Below are 26,162 nucleotides of genomic sequence, written 5' to 3' on the forward strand. Positions count from 1 at the left end.
GACGGAGGAAGGAGGGACGGAAGGGCGAGCGCGATGATCATTGGCTGTCGCGCGACCTCCGGGAGCGCGGCCTTTTCGGGCAGGTGGAAGCGGCGGGCGGCGGCGCGGGAGGAGGAGGAGGAGGTAGGTCGGGGCGCCCCGCCCCCTCCGCCGTGAGGGGAGCAGCCGCCGGTGGGGCTGGGGCGAGCGAGCGAGAGAGGCCGTCAGCTGTCACCGGTGCCCCGGTGCTGTGGGGCCGTAGCGAGCGAGCGAGAGGCTGTCAGCTACCCCCGGTGCTGTGGGGCTAGGGCGAGCGGGCCCGTCCTGTTAGGTGACCCGGTATCAGCCGCAGGCCTCTCGGACCGGGCGGTGGGGCCCGGCCCCGCTCCCCTGGGCACGTAACGGCCACGGTGTCGCAGGTGCCAGGCTCAGGGCAGCGTGGCCGTTCTGCCCTCGCGTGTTCGCGAAAGGTGGTTTTTTTTGTTGTTGGTTTTGGTTTTGGTTTTTGTGTTTTGTTTTGGTTTGTTTTTTTTCTCATTTATGCTGTGGGTTTCCAGCAGGTGATGTGTGGGCTGCTGTGTCCCGCGCCTCCCGCCCGGCCCTGGCCGCGGTCTGCCTGCGGGGCAGGGAGCGGGCCGGTTGGCTGAGGGGGAGGCTGAGTGCTGGGCCCTGTCCGGCCGGCGCTCTGCCCCCTGGTCCCGGCCGGCGCTGAGCCACTTGCTAGTGAAACGTAAAGGACATAAATAGCGCCTTAACGAGGCTGGTTTTGAATAAGTTACTTCTTACTCTAAAGACAAGGTCCTGTTCTTCCTTAGGGGAAGGCTTCCAAACTGGCTTCCCTTCGGAAGGGAGTTGAGGAGAGGGAGTGGAGCGAGCAGAGCTTGTTCTTTCCACTCCAGTCTGGTGTCCTATATTTTTGCTTTCTTCCCTTATTCTCTCCTTGTAGAAGTTTTCATCATATTTCCTTTTCTGTAATTGCACTTAACACATCAAGTCAAGTTGAAAATGCTTGGGGAAAGGTAGTATATTTCCTTGTCATGACCACAGTACGTTTTCCTGTAACTAAAGACACAAAATTACTAAAGGAGCTGAATGTTCTACATGGCTGGCAGCTTACACTCACGTGTAAGAGAAGCCTCTGGAACTAAAATCCATGGTGACTCTTGCATTTGGCAGCTGGTTTTGACAGTGCCTGCTTTACCATCAAGCCGTACGAAAGGGACAGGCCTTCATTTTGGCTTTCTGTGAAAGAGATGTGGCATTTATTTTTTAAACCAGGAGATTTTTTTTTTTTTTAAGGAATTACCTTTGATCCTGTGAGGCACTTCAGTAGAGCGAAGACTACATGAGTTCTGACCAGTTCTGTGGAAGAATGTCAGAGTGATTATTTTGTATTTACAGTAAGATGCCTAGGTGTTGCTGTCATGACAACTTCTGTTCTGAAGTTCTATGAACTATTTGTTTCACCTTTTATAACTACACTTCATCTTACAGAACTTGAAAAGCATTAACCCTTTCAAAGGTAATGGCTTTGTTCTGAGCTCTCTGTCATTCTGTATCTTTACGTACTGAAGCCAAATTGGTTTTGCTTCTCTGTTGAGTGCAGGACAGGTTTTGCTTTTTCCCTTGGTAAGAGGAAACATTTTTTTCATTCTGCCAGAAGAAGTTGGGATAATGTTTGACATACCTCCAGAAGTTGCTGTAGGAGGTTGCAATGCAATGAGAGTGAACATATATATAAAACATGTTTGTATAGTAGAATCAAGGCAGTATTATATTAAAACAAAGTACTTTAAGTCAACTGAAACAGACATACATGATCCAATTATAATGATGTTACTATTGTCTAAACACCACCCTCATTTGCAGTAGTAACTTTATTAACTACAATTTGGAGTTCTCTGTGAAATTGTAGTTTCAGATCTATAATCACCAAAATTACTTGAACGTTTTTCAACATAAGTAGATGTAGAATTTAAGATGGGTTTTCTTGTATAACTGGTTTTTCTGTCCTGTGAATTTCAGACATTATATTGATTTTAGATTTGTTCTTATTTTTCTTGGATTTGTGTAAGTCTAGTAACTATGAAGGTTCATTAATTTGCGTATCTATCCATTGATAGATAGGCAATCAGCAAGATGCATGGTAATTTTGTCGTAACATGTTCATTCTTCTTACTCCTATTTTGTTAGTGAAAATTGATCATCGCATCTATTTTATTCACGTGTTGAGGTTTTGGATGAAAAGTGAAATTCAATTAAAACACAGAAAGACAGTTTTTAAAACAGCCTTATTATCTGTATAACCAGCCTTATTATCTGTATAACCTGATGTTAAAGTGTGTGATTGATGTCACGTTAAGGTAGATTTTTAAAGTGAAAGAAATTATAACTATACCAAGGAACAGTTCAACCCCTAATGGTTACTGTGACCCTAGATGTTAGAGGCAATAATACTTTTGAACTTGTTTATGTGTGTCTGAGATGGAAAAAGAAAACTGGTTTGGTTTTCCTTTTTGGTTTCACTTTTGGTTTCTCATTGTGGATTAGTTACTGAAATTGAAAAATAATTTCTTTAACTGCAGAGGAGATCGCAGCTGTCAGTTCTCGGTCACACTGTAGTCAAGCCTGCTTCCAGGTGGTCAGCTAACTTTCTCTAGTTCAGTAGTTTTGTTTGCAAACATGCCCTATGTTATAATTTTTATATACTGCTATCTACTTTGATAGTTTCTGTTAAGTTTACATATAAAATTGTAAATTTTTGCAAAAATGCTTTTTATTTACCCTAGCAATTTAATTTTCAAGTGAAGTTTCCAACAGTCTCAACTACTTGAAAAAGAATTTTCATTGATTACATGCTGTATTAAAATGCTTTCAGCTGCATATTTTCCTTTTTGTGGGAAAAATGCCATTTGATCATTAATGATCTTGTGGGAGCCTTAGTGGCATTATTTAAAAGATAGTGTACCTAGCATGACAATGTCTTTTGGGATGCAGCCGTGGTACATAGTATATTGATTAAAATGTAAGATTTCAGATGCTGGTACTTTGTTTCCCTTGTATTTTTTTCTCCTAATGAATATATTGTCATGGAAAACCCAACTGCGAGTGGCTGAGATAGCTCAGTTGATAGTGTTTACAGGACCTGGCTGGATATGCATTCTTGTCTATTGAAATCTCAAAATAAATCAGAATTTTAAACAAATATATTGATCTATATAGCATTATTGAAATAGGTAAATAAAACCATATGATGAATACTGGTTTTCTGTGTTGGCGTTTTTTGGTTTTTATTTTTTTGGGTTTTTTTTTTTGTTTTGTTTTGTTTTTTTAAAGGAGGGTTAATGGTATTGGCTGCGCTTCATAGTACGTACATATTAAGAAATGTTAAAGTAGTGTGATTTGCCCGTGAAGAGATTGCCTACTGTTCACTTGAGTGTTTAAGCAGTAGAGCATGCCAAGGAATTTGTGTGCGTAATGAAAGGCAAAAAAGTGCCTTCAGAGATTAAGCTTCTAGGTTGTTTTCAAATGCAGGAAGAAGTACAACAAAACAATGTCAACCTGCATGTGGGAGGCTAGGTATTTTGCTTCTTTCATATCTCTTAGCTTTCATAAGAAGTAGAAGGATTGTAGGAGATAGTTTAAACTATCACAGGCGGGTGACTGACATGACAGGTACATCTGTATAAACAAGTTTTTATGCATAACAAATGTACATGTATATATATGAGGTGAAAAAAACATTTGCAAATAAGATATAAATGCGGGGTTTTTTCTGAGATGTGCTAGTTTGAATGATTGGCAAAAGCTGATAATGCTGGTTTTTTTGCTTTTACGTCATATCCACTTCTGTTGTTCCTAGTATCTTCAACTACAAGCATGAATGCATAAAAACTTATTTGCATAGTTGCTACAGCTACAGATTCATTTAGCTCTCCCACTGGAATAAGGAGGTGGAGGAACATGAGGGATATGCATTATTCAGGCAAACATGTAGTGAGTAGGTAGTGTTCTGTATGCTGGCAATAACATTAGAACGTGGCATTTTGTTTGCTAATACTGTTTTGTAAAAAAGCTATCCACACTTAGGTATGGCTCCTCTTTCAGTTTCTTGCCTCTCTCTGTTACATAGCAAAAATGCACGCTATGTTCACTATAGTAGGAGGAACCACAGTAGCTGTAAAATGCTTGGAGGTTGCAGTTATTCTGAGCAAGAATGAATATTCAGTCTTAATATCAGAGGTGCTTGGGAGGAGTGGATTAAACTAGTATTGTAACCATACATTTTATAGAAACTTACTGTGTCGGCTGATGTATGATAAGGAATGTTCATATAACGAAGAGATTTCCTATACCTTAAAATTTTTGCTTCTTATGGCAGGTTTCATGTGAATTACAGTCCTCTATCAGTATAGTAAAACTCTGTGAATTCTGTAGGCTGTTTTATAGGCGTTCACTAGATTCTTGAAAGACTTTGAGGAATATGCCAGCTATTATGGTATACTAACGTGAGATAAACTGATACTGAGTTTGTAGCCTGGGATGACTTTATTCGTTGGATCAGATGATGGAGGCTATGTCGTCCACATTGTAGAGAGAAAGCACTTGCCTTTTACTTTAGATGCTCAACATTTCTGACTGCTGTTTTGCAGAGTGTTTAGAATGTTTTGCTATATGAAGCTGTGGCATTACAGACACTTCAGGTTTTATTTTGACATCGATAGTGAAATGACTAGAATAGCAGTATCTTGGATCTCCATGATAATTCTAATGTATCTGTTAGTGAAGTACTGAAGAACTAAACCTAACGAGTTAGATTTTAAACACTGTTATGGTATACAAAGGTACATAAAGGATTTTCAAAATTGCCTCAACATTTAAATCCATTGATTTCAAGTGTTTATCTGGACTAAACCTAGTACATCTAAATCATTACTTACAACTCACAAAACAAAGCTTTTCCGTTAAGTATTATTAAAAAAAAAAAAGTCATATACAACTGATGGGCTGATGCCAGGGCTACTGCACAACTTATCAAGGCACTCCAGCTTGTTGTAAAAAAACCCAAAACAACAAACAACCCCCACCTCAGAAAAAAATACAAACCCAAAAACCAAACAATGGTGCCATGGCATTGGTGTGGAAATAGTTGGGCTGTGCACAATGCAGGTGATATTACCTCCTGACACACTCGATCCCAGTGTCTTGTCTTGCCAGCAGGCTTGCAAGAAAGCTTGATAGCTTACAGTGGTCTGTTTTGACCAATAAACTCCCATTTCAGTATGGATGAGATAATTTAAAATGGTTTACTATACTACATGTTGGCTTTACCATATTGTATGTTACGTGCTTATGTTTCTGCAGTGAACCTTAAAAGGTCACTTTCTGTTTTGTCTCAATGCCTATTTCTGACGTCCTTGTTATCTTTCAGTGCCACTTGAAGATGAGAAATTTTAATCCTTACCTCTTGTCATCTAGGGCTTAGCAGTAGGTGGAGAATGTTTTTAAGTGGTTACGTTAGAGCTCTGGAGCCCTGGCTGAAAAAGCATCCTTGAAGAGTAGGTGCAATTGCCAGGAGTTTGGGGTGAGATTTTCAAGATCTCAAACCATTATTTATGTCCTCAAGATTAATAGGGTGCAGTGGTGATTTCTTCACTATTATATTGGGGAAAAAAGTGTGTAGTGCTTGCTGTTATTGTGGGGAAAATGTAAAAAAATGTGCATACACATTTAAGTTATGGTCTGGACTAACTTCACTACATAACAAAGAATCCCATTTAGAAAGCTATTGTGAAATACCGTTAAGCAGTTCATGAAATGAAAATTTTTGCAACAAGAGTAGGGTTTGCTCTACTTCCATCCCTGGTTCCTCTTCTCACTTGAGCTGTGTCCTTTTCCTGGGTTAAGAACAGTGTCTTTCACCTCCTACCAACTGTAATCGCAATGTGTTTGTGGATTTTAGTCTTCCCCACCTCCTTTGTCTCTACATGTGAGATGAAAAAAAGGAAAGATGGCAAAATGTTCCTGTGAATTGGAAGATTACTAGTGGAACCTAGTATCAGATAATGTAGTTATAATGCTGTCCAAGATATGTCAAGATATAAAAGACTGACTGTATTATGTATGGTACCATGTTGACACAAGCTAAGATGAAATTTAGAAGGCAATTGCTAAAGAAATTATTGTTGTTTGCTAATCTAAAACAGTCAAATCTGATCAACATAAAGAATATATCTTACAGGAAATATTCCAAGTTGAAAAAAAAAATCATTATGCATGTGCCTAAGCAAGGGCTTCTTGTGTTACTGTCTTCTGAGGCACACTAGTAATTTCACAAAAAATTATTTGATTAATAGTCCAAATTTCCAAAGTTTTGAAAATGATTGGAATATTTCTGCATCTGCTTTGTGGGCTTCTAGGTGAGTTTTGTGGGAAGGAGTGACCTCCAACTGAGCAGACAGATAGAGCAGGGATTGTAAAATAAATGGTAAAAGAGGGAGACCGATCTTATGTGATTTTAAGAGTGTAGGGACTGAGAACTTCTGTGTTCTTGATGTAGACATCAGCCAAATTGCTTGCTATCTTGGGATGGAAAAATTAATGCAATTAGAGGAAGAGTGAGGCTATATATCTTATCACAGGCTGCATTTGTCTTTAAAAATGATTCAAATGATTATGAAAGGGATTGTTTGTTTTCAGGTCTACAAAAGGATCTTAGAGGACACCCTTTTCAGCACAGTAGCTGGACAGGAAAGAGGGTGCATGGGGCTTTCCAAATGCCATCAGCTGTGTCAAGCTTATGGTGGAAATTTCACAAAAACCGGAGGAGAGATTCATGTTGACTGAGCCAATGAGGGAAGCTTAGACAGTAGTTGGAGGCAGCAAACTGTATTGTGTGGGCTTGTATTAAAGTTCTCCAGCTGTGAAACTTAACATTAATTTACAGCGCAGAGTGGCCATAGGCATAACAGAGATTGGGCAGAAGTATTAATTTCAGTGAAAGGTAGGCATTGCTATCATAGAGAATAATTATTTTTCAAGGTAAGAGGCAAGGAACTAGCTGAAGCATTCTTGTGCGTGTCTTGGTAATAAACCTACTTGACTTACCTTTCATAATGTCCTGAAGGCAATTTTAGAGAGAAGTGGTTTTTCTTTTCTCTGCCTTGGTCAGGGAAGTATATAGATGAAAACTCTGCTTTGTATTTTATGATCTTTCTTTAATGTCATCTATTCCAGGGATTTATTAACCTTGACCATCCTAAAAATAGATCTTTTTCCTCTTCTTTAAATAATAAGAAGAGGAATTTTTTTAGTGTATACTCTTTAATACAAGGTTGATGTTGTGATTTTGGTAGGTACTTGATGATGCAAAAAAATGACTATACTTGTAACATTGAAAGGGATGAAAATGCATTAGGGGTACAGTATCTAAAACTGAAACAGTTTCTTGGAGCTGTGAAGAATTGACTCTGACACAAAGGGCTGTGTTTTGTGGTTGTGGGTTTTTTATGCTGATGTACCTACGTTAATTCAGCTTAATTATATTTGTTCATCGTTTCATTTTTAGATAGTGATGTACAGTAGTGGTTCTGTTTAGCTTCTGCAGTTGGGAACCAGAAAGCCCAGAAACATGAAGGGGAACCACAACCCAACATGCAGTGAAGCCTAAGCTTAACTGAGACTTATAGTAAAAATATGTTCCTCTTTTGTTGTCTCAGTTCCTCCCCCCCCGCCCCCCTCCTAATTTTTTTAGGTCAGCATTCCATAAGAACTGATTTAACTTATCTGGGAAAGCAGTGACTTACAGTTTTAAAACAGCACTTCTGAGACCTCGACACTGATGCTCCACATATTTGCCTTGTAATAATTTACACTTTAAGATCTCAAAACTGTGTCTAACTGGTGCAGTATCAAAGCACTTTTGTGCTATATTTTCCTAATGAGTACCTAATTGCCCTCTCAGTTCAAGTCCCAATGGCATTATTGCACTGGTATGCCCCTGCTGTGTCCTCATATTAGTCTGCAAATTTCTTTTCACTCCAGTGCAAGCTAGCATTCTTTAGTAGTTGTGAGGGAAACCTAATATTGAAAAGCTGGCTTCCTTAAGTAGACCCCCTGCTCAGCATCAAGTGTCTTGGTTAAGGGTTTAATTTTTGAGGGGGGGTGGGGGTGTTGTGTTTTTTTTTGTCTAGCCAGTAGTAAGAAAAAAAAAATCATCACATGAAAGAGTTGGGAAAACTACTTAGAAAAGCAGTGAGCTGATATGCCTTGAAAAGCTTTATATTTTTATGTATAGAACTTAAGATATAAAAAGCACAAGTGATTCTCCTGAAGCTCTATTTGCCCTCTTTCCTTTCTAAATGTGGTTTGTAGACATCGTGCTGACTGCGCACAAGCTAAATAGATCTGTAAGTGATTGCTTAGGGTATAGTCAGTAGCCACTGAATTTGCTCTCTGTTTAGTGGAGCTGTGTCCTTATGTAATCATTTTTAAAATTTTTTTTTTTTTAAACAAAGCTGCTTGTTTGCTTAGAGCTTGGTGAGGTTGTGGGACTTGTACACTGGGCCTCCTCCTTGCTAAAATACTGGCATGTCAGTCATTCTTGGAAATGGACTGGTGCTTCTCTCCTCTTTTGATTTGTACAATGTGCATTATTGCAAAGCCTAAGCTAAACTGGTGCCTTGCTTTTCTGTGGGTTTCTTACCTCACTTGAAGGTGGTATACCTGAAATGTTGAACCTCATGGCTTGGCATTCAAGGTGGATTAAAGAATCAGAGCTTAAGCTGTGCCCACCTGTGGAAACAGTTGAAATCCATGTTCAATATGGATGGATGTCTCTTTGCTTTACCTTCAAACTCTGATTGCTCAGCCTAATCCTTAAAAAAAATTCATTTTCAATGCAAAGTGATAAACACGGCTGAATAAAGAGCTGCACAATTGAAATTTAAATGCACTGAAAATGAATATCGCAGTTCATTGGAAATGTCTTGTGAATTATTTTTCTGTCAGGGCTAGATGAAACTAAATGAATTACAAGTTTAAATTAATACATTAAAATAGTGTAACCTCTTTGTTTTCAGAGAGATCAATTGTTGCCTTTTCCAGTAGAAAAATAGCAAATGGAAAGAAAAACATAATAAAACTTTTGTTAAGTGAAGACAGGGCAATGCAGGAATTTTCTTCAAAGAAAATGCCTTAGGAAACTGTTTAGCAAGATAAAGCAATTTGGAGTCAAAGCCTATTTTTTATTATTAATGTGACAGGGATGTGAAATTAAAATAATCCATCTCTTTGAAAAGTCTTGGATGTAGAGGTGGGAGGAGAGGAGGATATGTAAGCCTTCATAGTTATACCTGCTCTTGTCCCACTGAAGTGGCTACATTTGGTGAAACATGTTTTTCCAGGTTACTGGGCTCCATTTTTCAAAGCTCTCCAGAAATCTTACATATAGAATTACATTCATCCATCCATATCTAGCTGACACTGATTTCTTTGTTTCATTTATCCTTGTTTCAGATTCGTTACTCTTGCCTATGGAGCCATTGTGGATTCAATAATACTGAATTTATTTGACTTCAAATAAAAAAAAAAAGGCAGACTGTTTAGTGGAATCCATTGCTTAGTGATGTTAAGTCAAACGTTTACAGAAACATGTCAAACTGAGTGGGATTATGATAGATCTATATGGGGACTAAAGAACAGAAGACAAAGGAAATCTGTAGGACAGATTTGTTTTGTGTTGAATATCCTGATAATACTTAATTCTAAAGAAGGCAGTATTTTGGAAAACAGATGATACCTCAACCAGACTACTATGTTATCCAAATATACATCAAAAAGACATATGTATCTGAGTATTTTTGGATGGGTGAAGGGTGGTTAAAACATGCTGCCTTTTTTTTTTTTTTTTAATTCCTCAACTTTCTCATACTCGCATGGATAACACAAAGCTACTGAAGACTGCAGAGATGCTTTCGGAAATGTGGCTAAGATACTAGAAATTCCTCAATCTTGGTCCTTACTCATTGTATATGGCAGGCTCAAAAGTTGCATCTGGCAGAATTGATATATATTTATTTTCTTTTTTCTGTTTTTTATTTGCAAAACATGTAATTGTTTTAGCACTGTCTTTTCGGAGAGATTATGTGGAAATTGATACTTATCTTTAGATAGTGTTTTTTGGGGGGGGGTTTGTGGGGGGTTTTGGGGGGGTTTTTGTGGGGTTTTTTGGTTTTTGTGGGGTTTGTTTGTTTGTTTGTTTTTTTGGTGGGGTGTTTTTTTAGAAAGTGAATTATCTTTCCATTAAGTAGTCTAAGACTGCAGTTTTCAAGGGAAGGCAAAACAGGTGTGGCTCCATGCCAGCAGTGGCTTTGGTAAAGCCAGGCTGACCTACTGCCAAAGTAGAGTTATAAAATATTTGTTGGGGCTTGCACTTCCCAGAGGCAACAAAAGTAGTGAGTCTGGGTCTGTTAGGTATGCCTGCTGACTTTGTATCCCAGATCTACCCACTTGAAGCTGGTCTGGTGGTCGTCTTTGATCCTTGCTCAGTTCTATACACACTTTTTACTAACTTCAGTACTAAAATTAACTTTTTCATCAGGAAATATTTCAGTTGTATGACTGAATTTTATTTTTTACATATTTATAACATTCAGTTAGTGTATCCTGATTTATTTAGGGAAACCATAGTATTTTTCTGATACGGATTTTGGAAAGTAGGGATTTGACGGTGTGCACACACTGAACTGTCAGTGTTGGGAAGAATTTGTAGAAAAGGGTGAAAAAGAAAGGTTAGTCCCTTTTGGAAACCTATCCAGATACTCCCTTACTTGCTAGTATATACTAGTATAATTGCCCACTTGGGTGTTTATTTTAATATATGAAGGCTTTTTTTTTTTTTAACCTTGTTATAGCTTAAACTGACTCCTAATATAGATACTTATAAGTAAGCTTGGCAAGCCTGGATGCCTGGAGTTGGTAGTGGTTTAGGTCTGAGACTCCAAGAGGATGAAAGACACCAGGGTGGGCTTTGCCTCCAGGCTACAATTAAGATCAAAGCTTGTTAGTAAGATTCCTACTATAAAGGTTGTTGACTGTCTGCTTCCTTCTGTTTCTCCTCATTTTTCAGCTGGTGACTGTAGTAAATAAGTCTGACAAGAGTTGTTCCTTATCGTAGATTCCAGATCTTTTGTGGCAAATCTTGCATATCCTGTTGGCCTATGGAGTCTGACAAGCTCAAGATTGCGCTTTTTTTTTTTTTTTTTTTTTTACAATTGTACAAAAAGTATGTGCGTGTTTCCAATCCTTTTGTGGCTGCCACAAAACAGTGGGAAGCAAGCAGTGCAAATGTTAGCCATGTGAGTCTTGCTTCTGCAGTTGGGTCTATGAGGACCAAATACTGGTTGCAGCTGTCGAAGTCGATCTCTTGATCAAATATTGTCATGCAGGACTGAATTTTTAAAATGGGCCATTCACCCATCTGCACAAAGTTACCAAGTCAGTCAGTCACTTCCTCATATCCAGTGCCAATTTTTGATTTATTTTCTTTATCTGCAAGACAAAATTGCGTTATTAACAAAATTGTGATCCTTGTGCTTTTAATATTGAACAAAGTTAAAAAAAAAAAGAACAACTAGGTACAATTGTGGTTATATGTAATGTAAAAATGAGTTAGCCTCCTAAATTTCTTTAGGAAACAAAGCTCTTTCAAAATTTTTGTCATGTTTGGGCTTCAGATGTATCTTGAAGTTACAGCTGAAGGTTATTATTGAATCTTTCTTCAGTGTCAAACAAATATTGTGGCCGAGGGAATAAGAGGCTTATTGTGAGATGCAGTAGGAAGGATACTGTATTGTTCTCTTCGTGTTTGTTAGCTCAGTCGTGTTCTTCCAAAAAGACAGGAAAAAAGAGGAAGTCCTTATTAGGGTGATGGTAGTTCTTAGATTAACTAAGTCATAGTTGAATTTTTTGTCAAATATTTTAATGTTCTTCCTCATGAAGTATTGGAGTTAATGGAATTTTAAATTAACATGAGAGAATATCAATTTGTATGAAATATATCTCTAGAAATATTCATAAATATAGATGTTATCTTATTTCCGTCTGTTAGAAAATGTGGTAATAGCTAGTTTTAATCTTTAAAAGCAATCTGAGGGTTTTTTTCAATGCTTTATATCTCCAATAATTTACTTCTAAGTACATATAGCATCTCCTGAATAATACCTGTTCTCTGATTGTAGGTTAACCATTTACTTTCTTCTGATTATTAGATTCTGATTTGCAGTGTATGTTGTGGTAAAGCCAAAGACAGAAGGGGTCACATTATAGACTTTAATAGCAGTGTGCTGGTCTTCTATTCTGAGCTCATTGTAGATAGCTCCCTATTTTTCTCAACAAGAAAGCACTTAAGTTAATTGCTCCATTAAAAAGACATAGTAGCTCTTTCTGATTCGTAAGTAGCCTTCCATGCATAGCTGCTCAAGTTTGGAACACCTGCAGCCGGAACAATTTAAAAAAAAAAAAGCCATTAGTCTGCATGGAAAAAAACAAAGTGCTGAAGTTCAAACTATTATCAATGATGCTGTGTTGGAGCAGCCTAAAAGATTTGGCTTTTGGTCTATGCCTAGTGCTATCCAAAACAACATATAAAATTCTTTGTAAACCAATTTTAAAAGTGTCTTGTTTATTCAGAAGCAACTGTGTACACTGTTTGTTTAGAGACTAGACTCCAGTCAATTGCACACCAGCCAACAGCTGATTTCTCCTTAGAAAGAAACATTGCCTAATATAGATCATAGAAGCCAAAGACCAAAGGGACAAAGTGCTAAAGATAAACAGCTCAATCCTCAACTGTTCGAAGACCTCAATAAAGCCTCTGATTTACAAATTTGGGGTGGGACTCAACTGTTCCCACCTGCAAGCTTGTCTTAGATCCTTGGCTCTAACACGGTGAGGTGCTGATTTGTGCTGTGACCTCCTGTGCCCTTAAGGAGAAAAACACTGGCTTTCTTATGGCCCTAATCAATCAGTTTCTCTGCAGCTTTTCTTTATCATAATTAAGGGGGGAAGAAAGTACTGACTGCTCTCATTTTATTGAGACAGTGAATGGAAAGAGCCTACAGAGACAGTGTTGCTGAATATTGAATGGCACTTGAAGGTACTTCTCTGGTCTAATAAACTCAGAGATGCTTTTCAGACTGCAATAGTGAGGGTTTGATTTCAGTAATTTAGTTTGTTGGATAGCAATAAAAATAGTCCGGTTTTGTGCAATGATTTTTTTTTTATAAGATTCAGCAGCAGCTGGACTGTTAAATAATGAGAGTGCCAAAATTTAGATGGCTGTTTTAACCATTTTGAGCATTACTACAGTTCTTACCTGTGTCCCTACTTTTCCACCCAAAGATGTGAATATGAAACTAACTCTTAAAGCTTCAACTCTCCCTCATCCTTTCTATTTTTGACTGTTTTTCATAATGAAATTGTGACTTAGTGGAGATGGGGATGTAAAAATCTTAAGTAAAATCTTAAAAAGCAGTATGAGCAAGCTTGTGTGACCAGTTCTGTGGAAGTTCAGGTCCCAGGTTGATGCGTATTTTTCAGACCCCTTTGTCAGTACATCTGTAGTTCTTTTGTTCTAGCTGAGTGTCTGGCCCAGAGTACTCAAAAGAGCTGTGACTCTTTATGCTTCAGTTGTAGGTGTGCCATTAATAGTTTGTTTGAGGCAATAGCCACAACAGAGAAATGGTTTGACATTGTTAGAAATTTACTAATAAAATTTCTAGTGGGACTACTTTTTGAATGTATAAAGGTAGATTCTTAAACAAGAATATGCAGGATGGTTGGCTGAAATTCGCATGTGTGGTAGTTATAACAATGAATTAATCTGTTGAATAATTGGACTTTTAAAGCATTATTTAGATAGTAGATTGAAATATATATAATTTTTTCACTTTTAGAATCTGCATTTAGGGTTTGGGAGATAATGATGGCAACAGTAACAATGGGAAACTTAACTTGTTGCAGCCTTGATACTACAGTACCTCTCTAATTTGTGTATATATGACATCGTCTGTGGAAATGACTAAAGAAGAGAAGATTCAGTCAAATTTCTTGGAGCTGTGTTGTCAGTCATCTGCATTCTTGGAGAGAACACTCATTGGTAGTGAAACTGAAATATTTATAAGGAGGGGTGGGGTGTTTTTGAGTGTTAATTTGGGGAAGGGGAGCTGGCGAATCTGCTTTGTCAAATCTGCTCTTGTGCCCCTCAGACTTTGGCAGTGCATTGCATTTCCCCCACCAACATAAGTGCTGGGGCAGAAAATCCGGTAGGAACACGGTCACCTTTTACAACACAAGTACTTGATCTGTGAAGAGTCACATATGCTTGGCATGTTGAAAGCTGGCAGGGTGATGAGAAAATAAAGTAAGCAGGCAGGTGAATTGAGATATGTTAGTTATAAGGAGGGTGGTTTAGTTTACTTCAGTTCTTGAAGTATAGAGCAATGTATTTTTTTTAAGATCTTGAACAAAGTTACTTGTTAATCCTGTGAATATACAGCTAATGTCTAGTATTTAAGTAGGATGTCCAACTTACTCCCTCTGAAGTTCTTATTTTGGAAATATACTGGTGTACGTATGTTATTAAGTTTTGCCTTTAGAGTGGATGAGATGCATGCACTCACTTTGTGGTAAATGAATAAGCAACATGCTCTGATTTAGTTTCTGTATTTTTTCTGTCATTAGTGGTAATTGCTAGTTGCTAAATAGTTAGGTAACTCCTTTGCTATTATTTGCTGTATTCATGCATTAGCTGTGTGTGATTTATCCGTTAAGTCAACACTACACTAAACTCTGGAAGAGTAGTGTTGTTGGGAGAATTTTGGAAAGGGGGATTTGTGGATTTTATTTTTATATATATAATTTTTTTTTTTTTTTTACAAACAGCTTTTAAAAAAGCAGTGAGGGACGATATTTTGGTTTGCAGTGATTATTGTATATGCTCTGTAGGTCAGACTAATTTTCCTGAAGAAGGTTTGTTCCTCTTGAAGAGAACTAAATAATAGTCATTATATACAGCATAGAATCTTTAAGCTTTTGCTGATGGGTTGCAACCCTTGAGTGCTTGGAGATCCAAGCAAGGCTGAGCTCTGCTTTGTTGAGGCAGTTTCTAAACATGTGGTAATAGCTAGAACTCCTCTCAAAAGGTCAGTGAGCACAATGGATGAGAAAAAAACTGGGAGAAAAAATATTTTCAGTTTATGCTCCTAGTAAAATTGTTTGTTCAAAGATGCACAATAAAATGTGGAAAAGCTTGACCAACTGTATTTTGCATTTTATTTTTTTTCTGCATTGTATCTCATCAGCATGTTTGTTTTTATTGACGTAGTGTTTTACCACAGGTATACAAATCGTATGGATGCTTTCTCAGTTCTGCTAACAGGCTCATCCCTTATGCTGGCAATTGACCTCTTAAGAACAATGTCAAAACAGAATCTCCATTTTTAGCTGTTCCACATTTCCACATCACTCAAATGAAATACTAATGTGTGAAGATGGATGCATAGAAAGCACAGGATTATGATATCATATGATTTTCATCTCAGGTCTTAGAGGCTTTGTTAGTGCATCTTTAAATAAATAAATTTCCTTTGCTGTGTGACTCTTGACATCACTTTTTCTGACTGAGGGCTGACACTTCATTCTCTTTATCTTCATATAAATAGAAAATCCAATTCTCTTGCTTTGCTTTCTGTTATAAACAGTCTACATCAAAAAGAAAGCCTCTGGTGCAGGTGGTTTTCACTGAATGCTGCTCCACTTTATGATAAGAATCAAATGCAACAAGCAAAAACTCCCTTTTGAACTATATATATATGCATCAGTACCTTATATGCTGTCTCTCTGGGTTGTGTGCAGCTGTTTTACAATCTTTAAGTAAAAAAGAATAATAAAAGTATTTTTAAAAACATTGTTTTTCAGAGAGGGAGTTCTGTGAAAATATTTCATAAAAGACTCTATTTTTCCAGAACAAGCAAGAAGCAAAAGGGAATCTGGCAGGCAAAGAATACATGCCTGTGTGCTTAATCATACTACACACATTACTGGTGCTTCCTGTCCTGTGCTCTTTATTGACCCGTGTCCAGGCAGTTGGTACACTACAAATCTTTTAAGTGGCTTTAGTTCTATAACCACTAATTACAAAGGCATTGTTCCAGACCTCCATGCCCCAAATATTTAATTTTCTGCTCTTGCTCACAGGTGCACAGATGTACTGTAGATTTTCAGAAATGGACAGTTGATTGATGATGGAAATAGAAGACTTTTTTTGGACTCTAGTTTTTCAATATTGCTTTTCAGTAACTTTTTAGTTGCTGGTGCATTTTCTGTGAATAGAAATCTGGGGTATGACATCTGTAATTGTGTAAGCAGTGGTGGTTCATGGATGTGAATAGTAAAGTCATCCCTCTTGGTGAAAATTTGTGATGCTTAGCTGTATCTGCATAATTTATCTCTTTCTAGTCCTATGATAACTTTTGAATCCTAAACTCATTGGAAAAATATTGTAAACAGGGAAATGTTATGGTGCTTATATGTACTTAAAGCTTAAGCTGGAAAAGTAAATATAGCACTTTGAGTATTTAGTGATGAAAATGTAATGGGTAGTCAGGAATGCTGGAAGTACCTAATGACGTGTTTTAGCTAAAGTTCAGCCTGGAATTAGTAGCAGTCACTTTGTGATGTACCTTTTATTGTTTAGAAATGCTATTTATTAGTTCAAGGTGATCTGTATTGTGGTTTAATTAGCTATCTGAAGTAGTTAATGTGTTGTTTCATTAACCTTATTGATATATATAATGAATTATTGACAATGCAGCTTTTGTCTAGCTGTTAATGCAGCTTTATGGTTGAAAAACAAGTCTTTATTCATAAGCAGCAAAATATATGAATATATGTGCACTTGTCTGGACAAGGGAAAGGCATTTTCGAATGTCGTTGGGTGCAGAGTTGAGCAAAGGTCGGACACAGTGCAGTCACCTGCAGTTAAAATTGTTCCTCCTAACCTGAAAATGCCAATTTTTTGGGAGGGCAATCGTAGTTAAATCTGTGTGTAGATTTGGCTGACAATGTCCATGAGCAAAGAAAGAGCTTCCCTCTACTATTGCGTGAGTCCTCACGGTCCTGAACTGAGGCTGATCATGATTTCTTTTTGCTACACCTTAGATGGAAAACATGATAGGGCTTTTAATACCTGACCTGTGTAAGCATAATTGTACTCAGTGCATGTAGTTGAAATGCCTCAGTTACGTTTTTCCTGCTTTTATCAATATGTGCTATTTGTGTGAGTAAACCTGTAGTCCTCTTTCATTCATGTCCTTCTTAAAAAAAAAAAAAAAAAAAAAAAAAGCCCGAAACAGCTGAGCACCCGAACACAAACTCTTCAGGTACTAGACAACATGAAGCTTTCTCAATTAAAATACCATATGCCAATGTTAACTTCAGAATTGGCTGTTTCTTCATTATTCTGTGGAGCAACTTGCTGAATGCAGTTTTAAAGTTCTTGAGTACCATGATGATTCATTATTATCAGATTAGACTATGCATAAATATATGGGATTTTTTAGAAGGTCTTATGTCAAGTACAGATTGCCAAGTTGCTTTTATACTGAGCAAAAAATTAACAATAGCATCATAAATTTTGTTCTCTACAGTGTCCGTTTTTTTTTTAAATAATTTCTTTGGTTGCTGGCATCCACCTCAACCTCTGCTTTGCAGTGAAGCTTACTTAGTAGCATGTTTTCACATCATATGGCAGTCTTGCAGATAAATACTGATTATTTTGAATTGTATTGCATGTACTGTATGTTGGGTGATTAGTGGACAGTAAGTTAAAAATATAGCCATGGGGAAGTGCTTGTGTATTGTAATTTTCCTGTTCTCCAGCTTCCTGACACTTAGTTTCTTAATTTGGGACTGTTCAAATATATTTGATTCTTGGCACTGTTCTTTAAACCTTACTTATCATAATCCAGTTTTCTGTTTGGAAATATCATCAGTTCTCTGAAAAACTGAATTTGTGGAAGAAAGTAAAATAAAATTCTAAGTGTGCTTATATTTGTATTTTTTAAGCTGTAAGATGTAAAACTGCTAAGCACCTCTGGAAAATAAGCCATTGGTTATAACAAGATTATCTTACTTCCTAAACAGGTGTCTGGAAAATGGAGAAGACTTTGAACAGGATTCATCCAGTTTCTGATCCAGAAGCAACATATTTTCTACAAGTGTCATGGGAGAAAGATTTAGGCACTGGCTTTGGTATAATGCTTAGTGATGGTCAATGTGCATGGACTGGGACAGGTAATAATGGAGAGAAAAAATGTTTTAAATTATTACTGTTCTTTCTTTTTAAACACTTTCTAAACTGTGAGCCACAACTTGCATCAAAAAGTTTTTATGAGCATTACGTCTCAGTGATGGAGGAGGCAGGGTTCGTGATCTGGGACTCAGAAATCTTTCAAATTTGGAAAGATCATGTCAAACCTAATGCTAATTCAATTAGCATGTGGATATGCAATGTTTTGTTCTTTCTCTAGAATAAAATTTCTTGCAGTGATATTGGGATACCACTTGTGTATCTTCTTCAGATCAATGAACAAATGTGTCACGCAAGTTCCATTTGCAAATTATAGTTCAGGAAGCATTTAATTGCAGATGTTTTTTGAATGATTTGATAAAATCTTAATAAAGGTAGCTGTATTTGGTACTTGTGAATTTTTGAGAAGAAGGGACAAGAAAATATTTTTTTCCTGGGCTTGAGTTATCTGAAGGAAAACCAAAAAAGCCTGTGGGATTTTTTTCCCCTCACTCAGAAACCTGAATAAGAGGAGAGGTCTCTTAAGCATGAATTAGAGGAGTATTCATATTTTAGCAAAGGAAGGAAAGATTTGTGTGGTCCTTTAGAAATGTGTCAAATACTTGATCAAAAGCCCTTCTCTCGGTGGCAAAAATATTTCAAAGGGAGGAAAGAATGATATCTTTTATAGTGTATTGTAGGCAGAAATGTTTTCCTGACACTTTTTCTGAATTATAAGAATAGATGTCCATGTAGTTCCTTCCTTCTTCCTGCCCAGTGGATGTTGTTTCTCCCCAGTTCCTATGTAAGCTAAGCTTTCAAACAGCTTTATATATATATGTACACACACATAAACTATATATATGTGTGTGTACATAGTTCTTGTCTATAAAAAGAAGTTTAGTTGTTCATTAACCTTCTTTTGAATACAATTTTTACCTTTTTTTCTATCAAACCTAGGAAAAAAGACTAACATAAAATATGTCTACAAATGTATTAGGTCTGCTCTTCCATATTTCTTTTAACATTTCAAACACACTATTGATTAGGAGTTCCTGCACAAGACACATACATATTCCAGTGCTGCTTCCCTGTAGTCTTGTATGAAAGGTTTTTCTTTCTTGATTTGACAGTAGGCTAGTCAAATGATACATTTTCAAAATAATAAAAAAAAGATGTTAACATTGATAAATTCTTAACTAATTGAGCATAGTAGTTTTTTCTGTTTAAAAGCTTTTCTTATGTAACTTTTAAAATACTAAGCTTAAAATTCACAAAAGGCTGATTCTTTAAATCTGTTGTTTTTCTAAGTAAAACCTATGTTACTATAACTGGAAGAGTATAGAAAAAAATACGTAAACACAGTTCTCATTTTGTTAACTTCCTGCATCTGGCAGAATGGCTGGATGATCATTTCCCAAAACAGAGGACCAGTGAAAGCAAGATGACCTCACCCTATTGAAAGGAAAGAAAGGAACCCACAACAGTTTAGCATGAGCACTGGATACTCATCCAAAGGAGAGAGCTTCTATTTCTTGTGCAAGAGTCCCACCCGTTTCTAAGGAGTCCCTTATTGAATTTGTAGTCCTTTGAACAATTTCATTAGGAGTTGTAGCTCTTGTGCATGAGGATTTTCTACTGCACAGATCTGTTTTCGTACACTCAACATTGGTTTTGATCACTTTTTCTAAGTTACTACGTCATGTCTGAGACTGCTTAGATTCTAAATTCAAAACCTGGGAGGAGAGAAAGCAGTGGTCAGAAAATTCTTGCTTAGGGAAATCCCTTTTGGGTTTCTCATGCTGTGGATTATTTTGCTTGGCAAGACTTACCAGGAAGTGAATGAGGGTTGCTGATGGAGTTGTCTTTTATGGTTTCTGTATATTCAATGCGATGATGAAAAGTGTTGGGAGTCTTATTTAAGGAGGAAAAAAAGTCAAATGTTGGGGGGGAGGAGAAGCACACAAGTATGCAATGTGATCTAATGTATTCACTTGGTACTGGGTTAAAGAACTGTAGATATATGGATTTGTACATATCATGTTTCTCTAAAGATTGATCAGTTCTGCGAGTTTTGAAAGATAAAGGAACGTGCAGCATGTACAGACACCACAGCAGAAAAAAACCACAGTGCACTATTACAGTATATTGGTATCTTTGGTTTTTTAGCTTTCTTATTTTCATTGAAAGTTTATCTAATTTTCCTGGTTGTGAAATCACTGTTCTAGACAAATACTTATTTTTGCAAGTATTTCTGACTGACTTTTTCTGCCTCTCTTTGTCCCATACTGCAAGGGCTTCCACACTTCTGTCTGTACTGTTGGGGGACATTGAGGGGATTGCTGACATACTGGTGGCCTTTTCTCTCTCAACTGTGTCTAGTGTCCTGTACAAGAAATAAACTAACTAATGAAAAAATGATTGGTGGCTCTAGCTTATAATAAAATAGAAATGCTTTGATGGTAAATTTCTTGCCTTTCTTTCCCACTCAGTTCTTGCTGTTTGTAGTGTATTGTTAGCTCTGCAAGATGAGTGTTGACAAGCACTGTAGCCTCAATTCTTCACTGTCTGGTAGGCTCAGATTTTTTCCTGACAGTAGTTCCACTTGTGTCATTCTTTATACGAACATTAAAAGTGCTGCTTGCAGTTTAAAAAAAAAAAAACAAGATACATCTGGCAATTGTTAAAGTCTTAACCCTTTTTGATAACATCTGTTTCATGCTTAAAGTTTTAAAAATCTTGGAAAATACTTTTACTACTTCATCTAAGATGCTTAGATGTGTTCAGTTAGGTTGGGGCTGAGGGTTGAGCACTTGGCTTACAGTGAGGTAGGGAAGAACTGATAGCATGTGCAGTGGGTAGTGTAAGTTTACAGCCTCCAGCTTTGCAGCACTGTTTGTAACAGTACCAAGTCCTGTTCTGAAATGTATACCTGTCAGTCTTAATGCATGAGGATTAATGCACAACTGACTTTGACTTAGCAGTTGCTTGCAGTGCTGCATGCTGGCTTTGCTCTTGTTCATGTCCCTGTATGCCAGCTGCCAACGTCTGGCGCACGGGGAAGGAGGCAGTGATGCAGCATTGCAGCTAAACAGTGTGGCTTTGCACTCCAAGTCCTCTTTGTAGGACAAGTACTAGCTGGCTCTGTGCGTGGCCCTCTGTCTTGGCCCCTCTCTCTTTGTGTATTACAAAAGGGTTTTACACATGAGAAAAAAGATGGTTGTGATGTCCATGCAGTGAAAAAAGGATTCTGTTATGCCTTTATCCATTTTTTTTCTTTCTCTCTCTCTGTCCTGTGTTCCCTTTCATAAAGATTTTTTTAAACCCCAATTTAGTGAAGAGGGCTGCTGCTTACTTTTGCTCTATTTAAATTTTTCCTGTTGGGTTGTAGGAACAAATTTGAAAAGTGTAACATGTTCTTCAGATTATGATACTAAAATACAAATGTTTTGAATTTTTAGTTTATTAGGTGTCCCATAGTATTTCAGTGCCCTAAAGCTCATCAGTATTAGGCTGCATACAAAAGCATTTATGTACAATTGTCTATTACATCTGCTGTAACAGACAGCAGAATACCATTTCCATTTCGGGACATGTGTTTTTATGAACAGCACACATCTTGAGTTTACAAATCTGTAGGAACATACAGTTGTAATATGCCACACTTCTCCCTGACCTTTTTTTTTTTTAATTCCAATCCCTTCCATCTTTATTTTCATTCTCTGCAATATAGATGATGCAGCTTAAAATGTAAGGACAGAAGCATCTTCTCCAATCTAGAAATACTGATTATGAAGTTACTTTTATTTCTGGTTTATTCTAATGCATACTCCGCAGCACTCCTAATATTATTTTTAATGTATAATGACATTTTTGCAGTTTCTGACATCTGCTGAATGTTTGTGTTGTTGCAGATCTGGTAAAATGCTATGTATTATGCCTTGCTCTTTTACTTTATGTTAAGCTAGTATGAGCGTGACAGGTTTCCTCTTGTACCTTTAAAAGAAACCTCTTCTCTTTAGCAGAGAATACTCAGTTTTAAGCATTGTCTCTTAACAATAATATGAGGAACTTTGTGACAGACTTCAGACTGCCATAGGCCTGACATTTCACATCTTAGTGTGACAAAGACTGACTTGCTTATGTATATTGAGCTTAATTATATTTTTTTTCCTCTTATCATAACTCCAAAGCAGTTCAGTTCCCTTGCATCCCTTTGCTTTCTGGCTTTTGGAGGACCTAACACATTTGAATCTGCCTAGAAAAAAATGCCTTGTGGTAGGGGATAACTAATGTGACTCTGACCCACTAGTTTATCCTTTTACCTGAGTATTTCTGCAGGCTCAGATTTTCCACAGAAGGGGACAGTTTATCCTTGTGTCAACTGTTTGTTTCCTTGCAGTGGTGACCTTAGCATGCTCTCTCTTGTTACCTGCATCTCCTTTTTCACCTAGCTGTTCGTCTGTCTCTTATAAACAGAGTAGTAGAGTGGGGTGTTAGTGACTTACCTGCCTTATCAGATTTTGCAGACATATGGTAATTAGTTAAGGTAATTAGCAAGGTAGTATTTCTGTTTTCTGTGCACAAACAGTATTTGTGAACAGATGACCTGATTATTGCGATCTGTCATTAAAAAAAATAAAGGCACAAAAACCCCAAACCCCCTGTCAGCTGAGTCTAAGATCAGTAAATTCTATGTGTTTTCCATATTTTGAGATATGTAGAGAGGAAAACTTCAAAAGCTGGTACTTATGAACAAGGAAGAGCTGGTTGGGTAAGTCAAAGCTGGGGGCAGCCTTTGCCTGCAGTGACTGTTCAGTTGGTGGAGTTCAGGGTCATGAGAGGAGGGAACAGAGTTAAAAGCAGGATAGCAACCCTACTGATGAAATTACTAGCTTACTGAATGAGAGGAGGGCAGTGAATGTTTATTTTAGCTTTAGCTAGTAAGACTTTCAACACTGTGTCCTCTACCATCCTCATAGATAAACTGGGAGATTATGGACTAGATGAATGAACAGATGAACAGTAACATGTATTGAGCTCAGCCAGTTCAAGCAAATTTCAAAGGGTTGTGATCAGTGGCATGAAGTCTAAGCTGGAGGCCATTTACTAGTGGCCCTGTACCATGGAGGTTGGTACTGATGTACAAGTCCTGGTGGACAAGAAGTTGAATATGGGCCAGCAATGTGGCCTGCTGGCAAAGAAGGCCAACAGCTTCCTGGGCTGCATTAGGAAGAGTATTGCAAGCAGGTCAGTGTAGGTGATTCTGCCCCTCTGCTCAGCCCTGGTGAGACCTGTAATGCGGTGTCCAGTTGTGGGCTCTCCAGTATGAGAAGGGCATGAACTTATGGAATTGAGTCCAGTGACAGTCCATGCAGGTGGCTGAAGGACTTGAGCATCTGTCATGCTAGGAGAAGCTGAGAGAGCTGGGACTGTGCAGTCTGGAGGAGAGAAGGCTCAGAGAGATTTTATCAATGTGTATTAATACATACCTGATGAGACAGAGTAAAGAAGATCCACCCAGGCTTTTTTCAGTGATGTCCAGTGAAAGGACACACGCAATGGGCACAGACTGAAATACAAGGAATTCCATTTAAACACAGGAAAAAAACTTTTTACCATAGAGGTGACCAAGCACCAGAACAAATTGCCCAGAGAGGATGGGGAGCCTCAGTCCTTGGAGATATTCAAAACATGTTCCTGAGCAACCTTTGTAGTTGACCCTTCTTTGATCAGTAGAGTTGGACTAGATAATCTCCAGAGGTCCCTTCCAACCTCAACCACTCTAAGTCTTTGAAAACAAGCTGAAATTACTGAAAGTGCAGAATTAAGTGTGTGAGGATGTAACTATTCATAGTAAATAATTATACATTTACCTCTTTGCTGTATTCTTATATGATGGATTGATTTAATAAGTATGCCTTCTTTGCAATATGAGGTTAGCTACTGTGTCAAGAAGAAGACTGGAGAAAAATGAGGAAATTTGAGCAGGCTCATGTTTGATTGAAACTGTTCTATTTCTATCAGTATGACTTCAATACATGTGCAGTCTTACGTCTCAATACGAAACTAATTTCAAAGGCATTTGTATAGACAAATATAGTTATTAATAGGGGTTTTAAATAGGATACTTTAAGTCACTTGCAGTTCTGTGAAGGATGTGTTTTGGGGATTTTTGTTGGGTTTTTTGAGTTGCGTTTTGATGTGAGTACTTTTATGGGTTTTTTGGTTTGGTTTTTTGTATGTTTTTTTTTTTCAGGCTGTCACAAACTAATGTCCTTTTGTGTATCTTGCTCGCAAATGCTGGGCAAATGCTAGCAAGGTCTAAAAGCAAGCAGAGGTAAATGTCAATCTAGAGCAGTCTTCCTCAGAAGATTGGCTAGAAGAAAAAGAAACACTTTTGTTAATCAAGTAAACAATCTAAAATACTGTGTTGACAGGCTACATAGTAAAGCCTGTATTATATTGGACACATCCTATCTTTAATTTAGAGTCTTTGCTTATATTTGTCTGTGCAAGAAACTCTACACTCCTCATTGAGATCATTATTCTGATTAACATTTGACTTCTAAAAGTACTGGGGAAAAAGGTGTGTAGAATAACATAAAAAGGAAGGAAAATAACCAGGGCCCAGGTAATGAAATAAAGAGCTGTTTCTTGCTATTCCTAGTGAAAGGTGATGAGTCTTGATAAGCTGCCATTTCAGTTTGAGGGTTAGCCAAAAGAAGACTTAGAAAGAAATAAATGATCAGCTGCAGACAGCAAAGGTTCTTAATGACGGTACATCCTTATTGGCCTGTTCTGTACCGTATTCAACCATTCTTCACCTTCAAATTAATGGAATAAAATTTTCTCCATAGACCTGACGTAATGCAAACTGGAGACACACCCCCATGTAGTGGTCCTTGAATGTGAATGGTAAAACATGGATTCTCAAGTCTCTAGGTGTAGCTTCATTTGTAAATTGACAATTTATTTTATTTTAAGGCTCTAAGTTACAGTCTTGGAAAACTGGATCAAGAATGTGTGAGGAGACAGTTGCATCTGTTGTCTTACAGGGTTTAGATTACACACTTTCAAAGACAACTGGGAGGGCACAATAAGTCATAGTTAAAACATTCCACTCTTTGTTGTAAGGTTAGTGTTATTCAGAATAACTTTAGGCAAATAGAATTGTGGACTGCTAGCAATAAGCCATTTCCAGACAGAAAAAAAAGAGACAGAACTTAAATCTTATGAAAAACACAGTATTCTTCTACATTTCCTTTAGCGTGTGGCACACTGATACGTGTCAAGGAAAGAATAGTCTAATATTTGCCTGTCCCTTAAGGTGTGTGAGTGTGTCTGTATATACATATAAATATATATATATACATGTTCACACACGTATGAGTATTTATTTCTCACGTGTTTCTTTCTGATAGTGTCTGAAGCTGAAATTTCTAGGGAGGCAGCTGACATGGAAATGAATAGAGAAAAGTATGTCGAAGAACTGAAGAAAGCATTGATAGCTGGAGAAGAATCAGCTGGCAAATATAACTTTGCTATTTCAAGAGATGAAGAAAATATGGAGTGTCACTTCTCCTATGAAAGAAATCTGAATGATGGCTCTGTAAGTATAGTTAAATGTTTAAATTTAACTGTTAAACTATGTGAAGGATCTTCTTGGTACATTTCTGTATTTTATTAGGTTCTTTAAAATCAAATAGACCTGTGATACTGTTGTGGTTTAACCCCACCTGGCAGCTCAGCCCCCCACAGCTGCTCATTCACTCCTCCCTGGTGGGATGGGGGAGAGAATTGGAAGAGTGAAAGTGAGAAAACTCGTGGGTTG

At 37.5% G+C, this 26,162-nt stretch overlaps 1 protein-coding gene across 2 annotated transcripts in view; it reads left to right on the forward strand.

The window, feature by feature from the left end:
- The first annotated feature begins 35 nt into the window (after positions 1-35).
- XRCC4 (X-ray repair cross complementing 4) overlaps positions 36-26,162 on the forward strand; it is a 188,499-nt gene continuing 162,372 nt past the window's right edge. For both annotated transcript variants that reach the window (XM_054809592.1, XM_054809593.1), the window contains exons 1-3: positions 36-123; positions 18,184-18,333; positions 25,753-25,940. In XM_054809592.1, the coding sequence (XP_054665567.1) occupies positions 18,195-18,333; positions 25,753-25,940 (327 nt within the window). In that variant the 5' untranslated portion in view covers positions 36-123; positions 18,184-18,194. The remainder of the gene's footprint in view (positions 124-18,183; positions 18,334-25,752; positions 25,941-26,162) is intronic.

This window comes from Grus americana, chromosome Z (genome assembly GCF_028858705.1).
Source record: "Grus americana isolate bGruAme1 chromosome Z, bGruAme1.mat, whole genome shotgun sequence".
Lineage (NCBI taxonomy): Eukaryota > Metazoa > Chordata > Aves > Gruiformes > Gruidae > Grus > Grus americana.